General features: G+C 35.8%; 1 protein-coding gene across 4 annotated transcripts in view; it reads right to left on the bottom strand.

Moving 5' to 3' along the window:
• Positions 1-13018, bottom strand: part of SESTD1 (SEC14 and spectrin domain containing 1) — a 50709-nt gene that overhangs the window by 19014 nt on the left and 18677 nt on the right. For all 4 annotated transcript variants that reach the window (XM_058027657.1, XM_058027659.1, XM_058027660.1 and 1 more), the window contains 4 exons: positions 11097-11210; positions 3945-4058; positions 2447-2544; positions 2026-2081 (listed from right to left, as the gene is read on the bottom strand). In XM_058027657.1, the coding sequence (XP_057883640.1) occupies positions 2026-2081; positions 2447-2544; positions 3945-4058; positions 11097-11210 (382 nt within the window). The remainder of the gene's footprint in view (positions 1-2025; positions 2082-2446; positions 2545-3944; positions 4059-11096; positions 11211-13018) is intronic.

Genomic DNA, 13018 nt, shown 5'->3' with positions numbered 1-13018 from the left:
TTCATAGAGAGTATGACGTTGAATAATAACTAATTTTTCAGTACTCTGTTCTCACCTGTCTTGCCCTTTTCTTTGTGCTCCTAAGCATCCTATCAGGGTACAGATTCTCTAGAATGCAGTGACTTTCATATACACAAAAAAAGTGTATTTTGACTATTTAATCTTTTGCCTAAACTGTTTGAAGAATCTTATTGTTGTGTTAAAATTCTCAGCATGTAAACACGACACTACAAGTAAACCCGGACCATCAATTTGTTCCTCAAAAGCTCAGAGAAACAGTTAAAATAAAACAGTGTTTGGTCACTGAAGAGATGTCAGTGTGAAAGTGAAAATGTGCCAGTTGGAGATCATTAGTTCTGCAGGTCTCAATATGGTAACACCACAGTTCACTAAAAGAAAAAACCTACTACTTGAGTAATAGTAATACCTCAAGGAAAATACAGACACAAAAAACTAAGTTCAACTGCTATTACTGAAACATTCAAAATGCCAAGGGCTTTGAAGATTGCTGCAAACAACTTTAAATTACTCAGCATATATTACTATGAAATGAAAAATACATTTTGCTGTACTATAGCACAAACATCTTGGATTTCATCTTTGTAACACTCCACAGATAGGCACAGATAGCTGCTGAGCAAACAGACTTATGCTTTTACAAGTTTGTTCTACCGAGGTAATTTTGAAATTTTATTGTACTGTTTCAGCAGCAAATGATCACCATTTCTCCAGGCAAAACCATCTTTTCAAACTAAGTTCTTATCAAATTCTATGAACCATAGATCCATATATATGGATTTGGAGCTTGTGAAAAGAACAGTACCTGTGGTTATGGAAGACAGAAGCCTTTTATCTAAACCCTCTGTTCACAACTGTCCTTAGGAGGTAAGAAATTAACTGGGAAGAGTTTAATCTCTCTTTTTCTCAGCCTTTCAGTACAGGGACTCTAACAGAGAAAGGGTGCCTCTAAAAACTCCCATGATTTAGCCACAGAATATGCTGAGCTGGAAAGGAGCCATAAGGATCATCCAGTCCCATGGAAGTTAAGAAACTTCATACTACCAAAAAAAATTCATTACCAGAATTAAGAAATCACAGAATGCATATAAACTAACGGGCTAAGGAGCCATCTGCTTACACAAAACTGAAGTGGTGTTTGGAACAAAGATCTTTACTATTAGACAAGGATACACAATTAGGTTGAAATCTAGCGACACTGCCTACAGACACTTCATGTTTCAAAACTTCAAAGACTAGAGTAAGAAATTTTTGTTCCACATTTTAACTCAAACCAGCATTATCCCACATCTAGAGGAGCTGAATTTTTACACAGAGGGCACATAAAGCCACTGTGATAAATATTTCATGTGATCCATTACATTACCTTTAGGAGGCTATAAGGTAAAAATTCTAAGCACTCAGACTCTGATCACCACCTAACACTATGCATTACTTATTCCACAAAAACACAAATTAAAAAACAAAAATCCAGTCCAAATCAATAGACTATTATACTTTATTGCAAATAGGAAATTCACCCTAAACCCAACCTGCTAAAGCATCCCAACTCATTTAATGCTGAATGGAGAGTCCAAGAAGCCACGTATGCTTCACTTTTCTCACAGATGATCAGTCCAGAATTAGACTGATGTAAATTGTCAGAATTGTGCAGGAAAATGCTTTCTGTATTCTAACCATTTGGTGGCTACTGAGATTAATTCATTCTATAAGGCAAATACATTGACATCAGCTAGAAACAAAGCATTCCAAAAATTAAACATAATAGTTATGGTAATATTGTAAAGATGTTAGTGAGATTATAAAAAAAGTACTTAAAAAGACATATTTGGAGTTCTTCCATTTCTTAGCATCACTTTTTTTTACCCAAAGATTACATTAGCCAATAAGCTCCTTACATTGTGAAGAGGGCTAAGACAACAACTGTGCCCTCTATGCTTCCACTTGGGGCCTAAAATGAATTATGCACTTTACTGGCCAACATTCTAATTTTTTGACTTACTATACCTGTCTGCAATACCGTCTCAGGATCAACTGATGGAAGGAAGTTCAAATCTATTGATCTTTGGAAAAAAAAAAAAAAAAAGAACACATTGTTAAAATTTGTATTACAGATTACAGTAGCACCAGAAACTTCAGCTAAGGCTGGAACTACCTAAGGGTCTTATAAGACTAGGGCTTTTTCTCAGTGAAGTCCTCACTTTTTTAACTCATGAAATCAAAACACAAGTGGAGGTGCATGTAATCAGTTGAATGAGCACCCATCTACACACACCCTCATGTACTTTGTAGCCTACATTATAAAGGTTTAGAATTTCTTTACACATTTCAAGGTATTTAAGGTATATATATTTTTTCAGTATTTTTCTGGAATTCAAATGAAATTTTATAATCCAAAAGCATTGACTTCAAAAAGTGAATCACATACCTCTCTCTCTCTTGTTGATTTCCTTTATCACTTCCATTGTTAATTAGAGCAAGCTCATCCAGTAAAGATGTTGATTCTTTAGTGAACTTCTCAAATACCTAAATAAGAGGAAGGTTTTGATTTAAGAAATAATTTTAGGTAGCTGTACTGAAGGCATTGGTGCAAGTTTATTCAGTAGTTCCATTAGTATACTTCAGTCTCTATACAGCATTATTTCGCAGCATTCAGATGGTAGGGAGGAAACAACAGAAAAAGTTTTGTTCACAGAACACTTAAGAGAACTATGACTCCTTAGGGAAATAGTAAATATTACACTGAATATAAGGAATACTGAAAAAAATTGAGATATCTGCAAAACCTGTAAAATCTTAGGGACATTCACTCTTCATTTAAGCCTTTAATAATGCTAGAGAATCAAGGCATGTTACACAACTACTGGCCAGCTTACTTGGAAGGATTAGAATAATTCTGTAAAGATTCCAGCTTCTACTCACTATTAAAATGGACCATATTGTAATGAATAACTAAAATAAAATAAAAATGCGTTATATTATTTAGAAAGATTATATAGAGTAAAATACCCTCATCAGTTTCATTGAACTCAGGGGTTTCTGATCTCAGACATCACCTGTACAGTGAAGACACTGTGCAGTGTTCAGACAATTCCTCTGTACCTGACTTCTGAGGGCTGGTCTTGCTTTTTAACAGAACTGAGCATGGCTGGGTGTCTTACATGACATGCACAGTAACTTTCAGGTATTATTACTGTTATTAAATTATTAATTAGTAGCTTGCCAATGAACTTTCCTTAACTTATCTAGGACTACTTAAAATTTCAGAGGAAAGTAGGTGCAATTGCAACACACCTAGAGATCGTAGACGAAGACACACATTCTAAGAACAGATTATACAGGAAGGGAACATGCTGTGTCAATGAAGATTAAATTTTGTTTTGAAGATTCTATTTAAATAATTGAAAAGCAAGTATCAATGAAGAAAAGATTAAAATATTCTGGAGAGCTATGCACACCAACAGTTGCTTAAAAAAATTGTGCTGATTAATAATGAAAGGATGTAGCTCCTGGACATTTACTGCTTCTTGGGCTGCTGGGGAAACTGCATTGACAGAGGTTTTGGTGTAGGACAGCTTAAAGCCACACGAACCAAGACCTAAGAGATAAACCAGGAGCATCTGCAAGAGTCCAGGTATCTTCTCCCACAGCAGCCAATTTTCCTTTATAGCAACTATACCATAGACTCAGGCTCTTCTAGAGTTAGTGTTACTAAAAGAGCTTCGTTAAGGAACAGGTTGTTCAACAAATTGATGACATTAGCTTTATCATCCCCTGAGTAAAGGCAGTGTTATTTACCACAAGACTATTCATGTAAGTGAACTGCACAACTACACATGTGACCATTTCCTACACAAATAAAAATTTCAGGGCTCAAGAAGGAGACATTAAAAAAAACCCCAAACCCCAAAACACAGATAACTAACCAGCCTCTTATTCAACCAATCCATGTGATCATAGGTGAGAGTTCCTCCAAAATCTTCTGTTAGCTGGCATGGTTCTATATATCGCGTCAGCTTGTTAGCAGATACTAAAATAACCTGCAACAATAAAAGAGGTCACTTGTAGGTAATGCTCATACTTTCCTTAAATATCTGAGAAGTGTGCCCAGAGATGCAGATCATTCTGTGATTCAGACTTTACTGCTGAATGTTTAAATGAAATATGGCTGTTTACAATAACGTGGGCCTCAACCAGACAATTCTGACATGCAGTGTATGCCTCATGCATAATCCTGTAAGTGCATCATCTCTACCACCTTATCTGTTTACAGTGGGAAAAAGCAATGTGTTCCCTGGATATCTGTTATCCTGCTGGAAGCTGATCCTTTGATTAAGTCATATACCACACCATCTATTTCTAGTGAATATAGTAGCAGGATATCATACTGCAAAGCACTCAGTATTTTTACCCCTCTCTGGCAATACTTTCAGTCCCAGAGGTGAGTTTGTGCCATAAAAGTTAAGTGCCTGCATTTACTGTGCAAATATGTAAAGCAAAACGTTGGATCAATCATACTCTTTTCTATGAGTAGTCAAAAATTCAAATTTAATATGCTTAAAAGCCTGAGTAGTTCACCCAGGAGACAAATCTAGTTCACCAGCTACATCAGGACATACAGGAAAACACAGGTCCACTGCTAGGTGGAAAACTAAATTCTTGCTTTCATTTCTAGAAGCTCCTGAATGAGCCTTATTCATATAAGCCTAAACCAAAAGTTGGCAGCACATCTTGCTTTGATGAATGACATGCTAAGCCTGGAATAACTCCTGTGGGAAAAAAAACCAAAAACAATCTCTCTATTGAAGCAGGCATATTGGCAATATATAACCAGAAACAAAAGAAAAAAAGAACAGATTTCTATAACTAATCAAATCATCCACATACTCTTGCAGGGCACAAGAATATGTGGAAAGAGCTAACTAGAGACTTCTATTCCAGCTCCATTTCCCTGCAGATACTGAAACTACAGAATTCAGAGTAGCTCCAAACAAATGGTCTATTATTGCAGAGGAAAACCTTTCAGCAACATCCAAATACACACTATTGTCCTCTACTCTTAATGGTACATGGCTGCTGTAAATGGAATTGGCTAGTAGTTTCTTTAGGTAATGCCAGTAACCAGCCCAAACCCCAGAGGATTCTACATCCAGGAAAGAAGAAAAAAAAAAAAAGCCTTTGTTCTTCCTTCTTTTGGCACACTAAATAGTTTAGGTAATTTTTAACATTCATCTCTATGAGTTCATTAAAAAAAAGAAAACTAATTTTGGTACGGACATTTTGTATGGGAACTAAAGCAAACAGGGCAGCTGGTTCTCATAACTGAAATACAAGTTCTGAAAAGACCCAAGTAGCCAGACAAAATAGATGGACTGCATTGAGACCACTTATTTCAGATTTTTTTTAACTGAGATCCTTCAGGAAGGGGAGTAGGCAAGGGATAGCCCTCAACTTCCACTAGGGAGATATTTTTTAAAATAAAAAAATTCTGAAAGAGCAAAGCCTGCACAAAAAATATTTTAGCCATATTAAAAAAAAAAAAATCTTCTGACAATAAATAAACACCCAGAAAAGAGATTTTCTAGATCTTATTAAAACCCAAATTTTCTAGATCTTATTAGAAAAACTCTGAAAAATAAAACTTCCAGCTCATTACTAAACCTTGTTGTAACTTAAAGCATTATTTCTGAGCCCATTCATTCTCTCTAGGTTTCTCATTTAAAAACCATTTCTTTCTTAAACTGTTTATTGACTGTTCACTGGGCTAGCTGCTAAAATCCTCTGTGTACTTTTCACAATATAAGAAAACATTTGAATTTTTGACTAGGTTGTGGCAGAAATAAAGGCTCCTAAACAGAATTTAGCTCTTGCTCTAAACCAGAACTAGTGGCAGTGCTAACCTAACATCCTCTACATGCTTCAAATTAGTAAATCAGCTACTATAGATTAATAGCCGATTTAGCCACAGACCAAAAGCCAAAGAAGAAAAAAATGTTGAAAATGCAATGTGGACAGTGAGAAGACACTTCACTTTTACAGATCTGAATTCTACTTTAAGCTCAGCAAACTTCTGCTGGTTTCCAAACTGTTTCCAAACTTCTGCTGGTCAGGTTTCCAAAATGTTTCAAAATCCAAACAGAGTAATTATAATTGACTTTTTGTGAAAATAGATGTCAAAATACCACATCCTAGAAAAAGTTGTCCCTTATGAATTAGTGTTTCATCCTTGCTTTTGAATTTCACCCTTCAACATACTACCACAGGTAAAGATAAGCTAATTTACAGCTGTAAAAACAGAAAAAACCCTGTTTGCTTGCAACTGAAATTATTTTTTGTTTTCCTTTTTTTCCAAGTCAAACTATGTTGATTCCAGAAAAAGGGGGAAAAATGCAGCTTTCATAATCCAAAGTAAAAGCCTTTGGACAGCAGATTATAGCTGGATATTAAAATGAAGAGCTTAAATTTCCCAAGGGAGAAACAAGTAGATCTGGACAGATGGTAAAACAGGGAAAAAAAAGTACAAATTATTGAATCCTTTAATCTTTGCTTCCCTTCCCACTTGATCCACCCACTTGTGACAACAGGGACAGCTAATAAGCTCACAGGGGCAGCAGGTTTCAAACGTGTCCTGCTTGCTACTGACCAGAGTCATGGAATCATCATCTGCTCTTTCTGAAACCTGGAGCAGCGGTAGCAGCTCTCATCCTTGCTCTACTCCAGCCAGCAAACTTGCTCTGTACAATGCTGGTCTGCTAAATCCTTGTGAAAGCCTTTAAAGAAATAACTCAGAACAGTGCTTTGGGAAAGGTAGAAGTGCTGTATTTTTTAATAAAATCAAAACAACCTTTGTAAAAGCTGTCAAGCAAAAGAAGAATGACAAAGCTAAAAACATGGACTGCAAAGTCTTGTGCCTTAAGTGCAAAATTCTATTTCTCAGCAGTGAAAATACATGTTTTTGATTCATGCAACATGTATCTTTTGTAATAAAAAAGCCTTAAATACTGTTTGCAGTAAGCTGACCTCTCTATGTCATTTGCAGTTTTCTGTAATTTTCATTGATCATCTACAAGGAGATAGAGGCAGAAGTCAAGATGAGAGAGGAATTCTCGATATTTAAGAGGTCATGTAAAAGTGTCCCCAAAATGTTAAATACATCCATCTGAACTTTCTCTCTTAAGGGAAGAAATGAAAAAGCTCTTTAATACAAATGTTACAGAGTCAAACCCAGGAGCTACTTGAGAACAGGAGGCTGTAAAATTTCAGTAACAAGGAGCTTTTTCCTGAAGTGTGCAATATCAGAGCAGCCACACTACTGAATCTGAAAAGGAGTAGTTACTTTCCAAAAGAGAATAATACACATGTCCCTTGAGAATATAAAATTTAAACAAGTGCAATCTAAATACGATCTTCATTGCCACAGAACTGTAAAGCAAAGACTATCTCTTCCTGAGGAGAATAATCCTATTTTTTGATGCCAAATACTATTTCAATTATTTGATTAAACACTGAGTAGCATAGGGCATTATTTGTTTAATATGGAACACTGATCTAAACAAAGATCCTTTTATTTCACATTACACCAAGAAACACTAGGTAAATATTTATCTGGCCAGTGCCATAGAAATCTGTCATACTAGAAACCCAAGAGCAGTTGGCAGAACCTCGATAAACACAAGATGAACTCCACTCCCAGGAACTGCCTCCTTCACTTGTGGCTTTACCCACTCACTCACCTTACCCTCCAGTGCTCACAATAATTAGCACACTCATTCTTACATCCCAGAAAAGAGAAAATAGGTAAACATTCTTGCATTTTTCAACACACTTTCTTTGGACAGAATTCAGGATGTGACATAAATGCAGGCTTACATGCCCCAGCTCCTCATAGACAATTCCCTAATTTGCCCAAGAACCCACTGCCTCCCATATTAAAATACAACAGAGATGCAATTAAATAAACAATTTTGACTGGAACTCCTATATGCCTTTTTAGGAAAGTCCATGAAAGCTATAAATTCTGGTCTTAAAACACTGAACCGAAACCGGACAAAAATTAGATACTTTCTACAAAGTGTTATTCATTCTTTATTCTGTGGAGCAATACTCTGCTCATTAGCATAATTCTTAAAAGGTAAATTACAGACTTGAGATTTTTCAGAGCAGATGCTGCAGACAAATTATCATGAGAAATTTCTGACACTCTTTACTAGAGAGCTAGAGCTGTCAGCTGCTACAGTAGAAGTGTGAACCATTTAGAACTACTCAGACTTTGGACTTCAGGATTATAAAGATCCTCATGCTACACACTCTAAGTTTTTCAACTAATTCATAGTAGTTTACCACCCAATTTTCCCTTTCTCTTATTCCTTTTTTTTTCCACGCACTTGATTTCTATTCTCCAAATCCTCAGTGAACTTTCAAAATTTTGCTCCCTGATTTCCACAAGGATAAGAACACAAGCACATCCTGTTCTTTCCTCTCCTGACAAACTGATTTACAAAGTACTGATCTAGTATCTAAATCAGGCTCAGAGATTATTTTTCCTCTAAGTTCCTTAAATGACTGACATGTGTGAAATAACCCCACCCATCTATAGGTAGTTTTGCACTGTGTACACATTTGTACATTTCTTCTATTTTTATAGTAATTTTTTTTCTTCCAGTCATACTTGTTGTTCTCATAAGAAAAGCTCACTCTCAAATACAACACACTACATCTACTAAAAGAGTGATTTGTTTCACATTACTATGTAGAGTATATTAATAAAAAACCAAAAAGCACCACTTCCCAACTCTCTAAAACAGAGCCACTTTTACACTCAAATCCTGTTCTTCAATCTATTAAGGCATTAAAAGTATTAAGTATTACAGTGTCATATATGCAACATTTCAGCTGAAAGACAGCTTTATAACAATTCAGACAACTCTCCTCTATGAAGCATGGCACAGGACCAGATAAAACTGCTTCAATTAACACATGAACTGATTGCTAATAAGGGAGGAATGAAGTTACAGAAGAAAGTTCTGCTGGAGGACAAATGGGAATTGTCCTGAGGCAGGTCCAAAACCAACACTAATACTAACCAGAAATAAAGATATGAACTTTTACTCAGCTGAATCAGCCCACCTCTTTGTACTTATCCACCCAGTACTGTTTGATCTCAGTTCCCACATTTACTTTCAGTGTTTTGCAACTCATCATCACCACATCTCACTCTGAAGCAGAGGATCTCTGCCTTTGAACAAAAGGAAGACATTGTGATTAATGGCTTCATATGGGAACATTAAGCAACGTATTAAGAACAGATCAGGTAGTAGGAAACAGGAGATAGATGTGATGCCCCATTAGAAATCACAGTTACACAGCATTTACTTCAAATAAAATGAGATTACACCCAAGTAAATAAAAATATTTCATATTTTAATTACAATTTTTAGTTCATAATTATTTCACTGGCGCAAAACCAATCCTGAATTTCCCTAGTAGTTACACAGATCTAACCTGTGATCCAAAACATGAGTTGGGTGTTGTTTGTTTTTACTGCCAGTAATACAAAATTATGCAGCTGTAGATTTGTGCCTGAGTTGGAGCCTTCCACAGCCTTATCAGTGTTCTGCACAAGTATTGGAACAGAGGAAAGATACACTCCTGTCTGTGACACAAATATTTGGGAGTCCAGAGAAGGTGGGTCGTTTTTACTGAAACAGTTTTCCTGACTGCAACCAAGTAACAGAAACCAAAAGGTTTGGTTACATAATTCCAGTAGTCTATGCCAACAATGCCAACGTGATTACTAGCACAGAACATGGTTTATAAAATTACTAAGATTACTAAATTAAAGGATTATCATTTAATGACAGCTAGCGAAACCTTAATGTGAAACAAGAAGTCCTTTTATTATCATGTAAAATTATCCTTGCTTTGTTGATATATTTTCTGTAAGCTTTCTGCTTATTTGTCTAAAAATGCATTCTAGCTGAGTCACGTTAAAGAAAAACCCAGGAAGCATCTTCTAGAAGCACTAACTTACAAACTAGCAACCCCATCATATATACACTAACTGCTACTATGTCACATACTTTCATATCACAACTTCAAAGACTTCCTGAACTTATCCAAGAACTTTATTTACAGGAGTGTAGCTGGGAAGAGAGAGCCTAAATCACACAGTAGCATCTTCTAAAGAGGGGCTTTGCCTTTATTACTGCTGCTCTCTGGACTCTGACATTTACCTTATGTTTACCTATGTGAAAGATCTGTGTGAAACTGAATATTGCAAAACTTAAGTCACTTTCTAACCAGCAGCTCTTAAATCATATTTTTGAGTACAGATGGTTAGTTCAGAGGCTTTTTAAACTGTCATCTTGGAAGTGGCTCCAAACAATATGCTAGTTTATAAAAGTGGGCACCGCCACACTCATGTTTTTGATTAAAGACACTGTGACTGGGCATGCTACATGCCTGCTGTAGTTCAAACAAGATTAGCTTAAAAAATGAGTGGAAAGTTTGATGACACAGATATTTTCTAAAAAAACAGGGAAAACTGAGGTTTCCATTAACCTCCCAGACAGAGATAACAAGGGAAGTGCTAACACTAACTTGTAGTCTCTCGTACACACTCTGCCTCACAACTCAGAACACTGTCAGCTTGTATTTGGCAAGGAATATATAACCTGTTCCTGATGTCAAAGAACTCACAAAATGAGAGAAGATGCATGCAACACCAACAAGGTATTTGTCAGAATGGTTACAGCCGATAGAGAGACATCATACAACATGTATCTCTACATGAAAAATTTCACACTAAATCCTGTACAACTGTTTCTGACTCAAAACAACCATAATATGTATTTTCTTGCTAAGCAAAAAATTAAATGCCACACATCTTTAAGTTAAGAATACTCAATGAAGAAAATCTCATTAAAAATGGAAAAAGTTAAAAAGCCACAGTGGTTTGTTAAGTTTATCCACAAAGCATCAGGAATACAGCTATTTTAAAGACACTTTAGTTGTCATCCAATTACATCAGGATTTTAGAAACAGTATTTTTGACTGAAGTAGACAAAAGCTCAACATACCTCAAAGCCAAGTCTATCTTTCTCTTTCCAAAAGCAGAAATGTGTAACCTTCTTATCCCAAAATTCATCTGGCTTTACTACACAAACAAGTGACACCTCAGCTGGAACAACATTCTGTAAATAAAATTAAAAAATAAGGAAAACAATAAAGATTAAACCTTCATTTACCACAGAACTGAATTCCACTTAGATTTCATCATCTGTACAAGAATGTAAAAATTGCAGTCAGAAATTGAAGTCTGCTTCATCTACATCACATATTTGCTCCATCCTGCTTCGTAACATTGCACAAGATTTCATAGCAAATGGTGTCAAAAACTGAAAAGAAAATATAACCTCTTTACTTCCAGCCCTAAGGACAAATCACCTATGCTGTGTTAGTACAGAAAAATGAACTATTGGCTAGACTTAGTTTAATTTATGATAGTTCATTAAAAAGAAGAAGAAATGTTAAAAACAGAGTTTTCCATCAATATTATCTTCTATGTCGAAGGAAACTGTAATCATAAATCTAGGAAAAAATTGTATATCTGTTATCAGACTACATGTCAAGATAATATCCTATACTTTCTCAGAACATTTTACTTAGACTAAAATGAAAAGGTTGAATATTGACATCTCAAATAATTTAAAATACTACCAGGAAAACATTTCTCAGACTAAACCAGTAATTTCATCTACTAAGTTGATTCCATGATGTCACACTGAATGTAGATCAAGGAACAAATACTCTTGATTACTCTAAACTCATCAGCTATAGTAATAAGTAGAAGTTAATCAGAGGAGTGATATAAAGCTGACACAACCCATGGGATTTCTCTTTAAATACATAATTTTATTAATAAAAAATAATTCCGAAGTTAAAGACATCAGCAACAAAAATACCCAATTCATTCTTGCACCATTTTAATGAATATGCAAAAACTACTTACAAGTAGACAATATTTTGAACACAAGTATTTTTGAGAATGGCAAATGATGAAGCAGACAGAAATTGCACGTGATCTGCACAAGTGATCAATTCACATAAGAAAATCTTTATTGCTTCCTTCTCAAACTCAAGACACAGATGCATAACCCATGTTTCTGCACGCTTTGCAGAGGCAGGTGAGTGCTGCCAGGAATCCAGGGAAATAAGAGACTGGGCAAAAAGCTGACCTTCCCCACTATCTGCAGCTCCCACTGAACCTCACAACCACACAGCAGCTGACCCAAAACCCAGTCAAAATCATAATCTGAACACAAGGGATTCAAATACTCTATTAATAGGAAAACTATCTTAGTCAGGAATAGGTGAAAGACACCTTGACACAGACTTCAAAACCCAGAAGCAGCAATGACCCAGCAGGACAAAAAAAAAAAAGAAATTACTCGTATTTGACACACTTTCTGAGGTTTCACCTAAGTCTGAGAGGAAAACTACTTTGATAAAGAGGAACCATCTGTGCAGTAAGAAAGGCAGTAGTCTGAGAGTTCTTACGTGTTAGAAATGCTGTATCTCACATTTTCTTTGACCACTGAGACCAGAAAATAATCTACACTGCCCACCAGAAATAAGACTCTATTTGTAAGCCCACAGTTCTGAAGAGTTAAATTTTTTTTTAAACTTTTTTAATTGGAAATTGTCACATTTTTTCTTCTCCTACTTTTTGAAGTCCACAGAACATAATTTGTGGTTTGAACTATGATCCACAACTAAGTCAACTATTCCTTACTGCAAAGGAACCCAGGCAGTACAGCATATATCAAAACCTGCTCAGCTGCAATACCTGTGTGAACTGCAGCCCTGCACACATTCCTACTGCTCATAGCTGGTGATGCCAGGAGCATACCTGTGTACTTTTTAAACTAAACCTCCATTTCAGAAAAAGGTCCACAACTGTGTGGTCTCAGCATATAAGGAATTTGTCTCTCACTTGAGT

The sequence above is a fragment of the Melospiza georgiana genome, chromosome 7, assembly GCF_028018845.1.
Source record: "Melospiza georgiana isolate bMelGeo1 chromosome 7, bMelGeo1.pri, whole genome shotgun sequence".
Classification (NCBI taxonomy): Eukaryota; Metazoa; Chordata; class Aves; order Passeriformes; family Passerellidae; genus Melospiza; species Melospiza georgiana.
The sequence above is the reverse complement of the archived record's forward strand: the minus strand, read 5'-3'. Positions and strand labels throughout refer to the sequence as shown.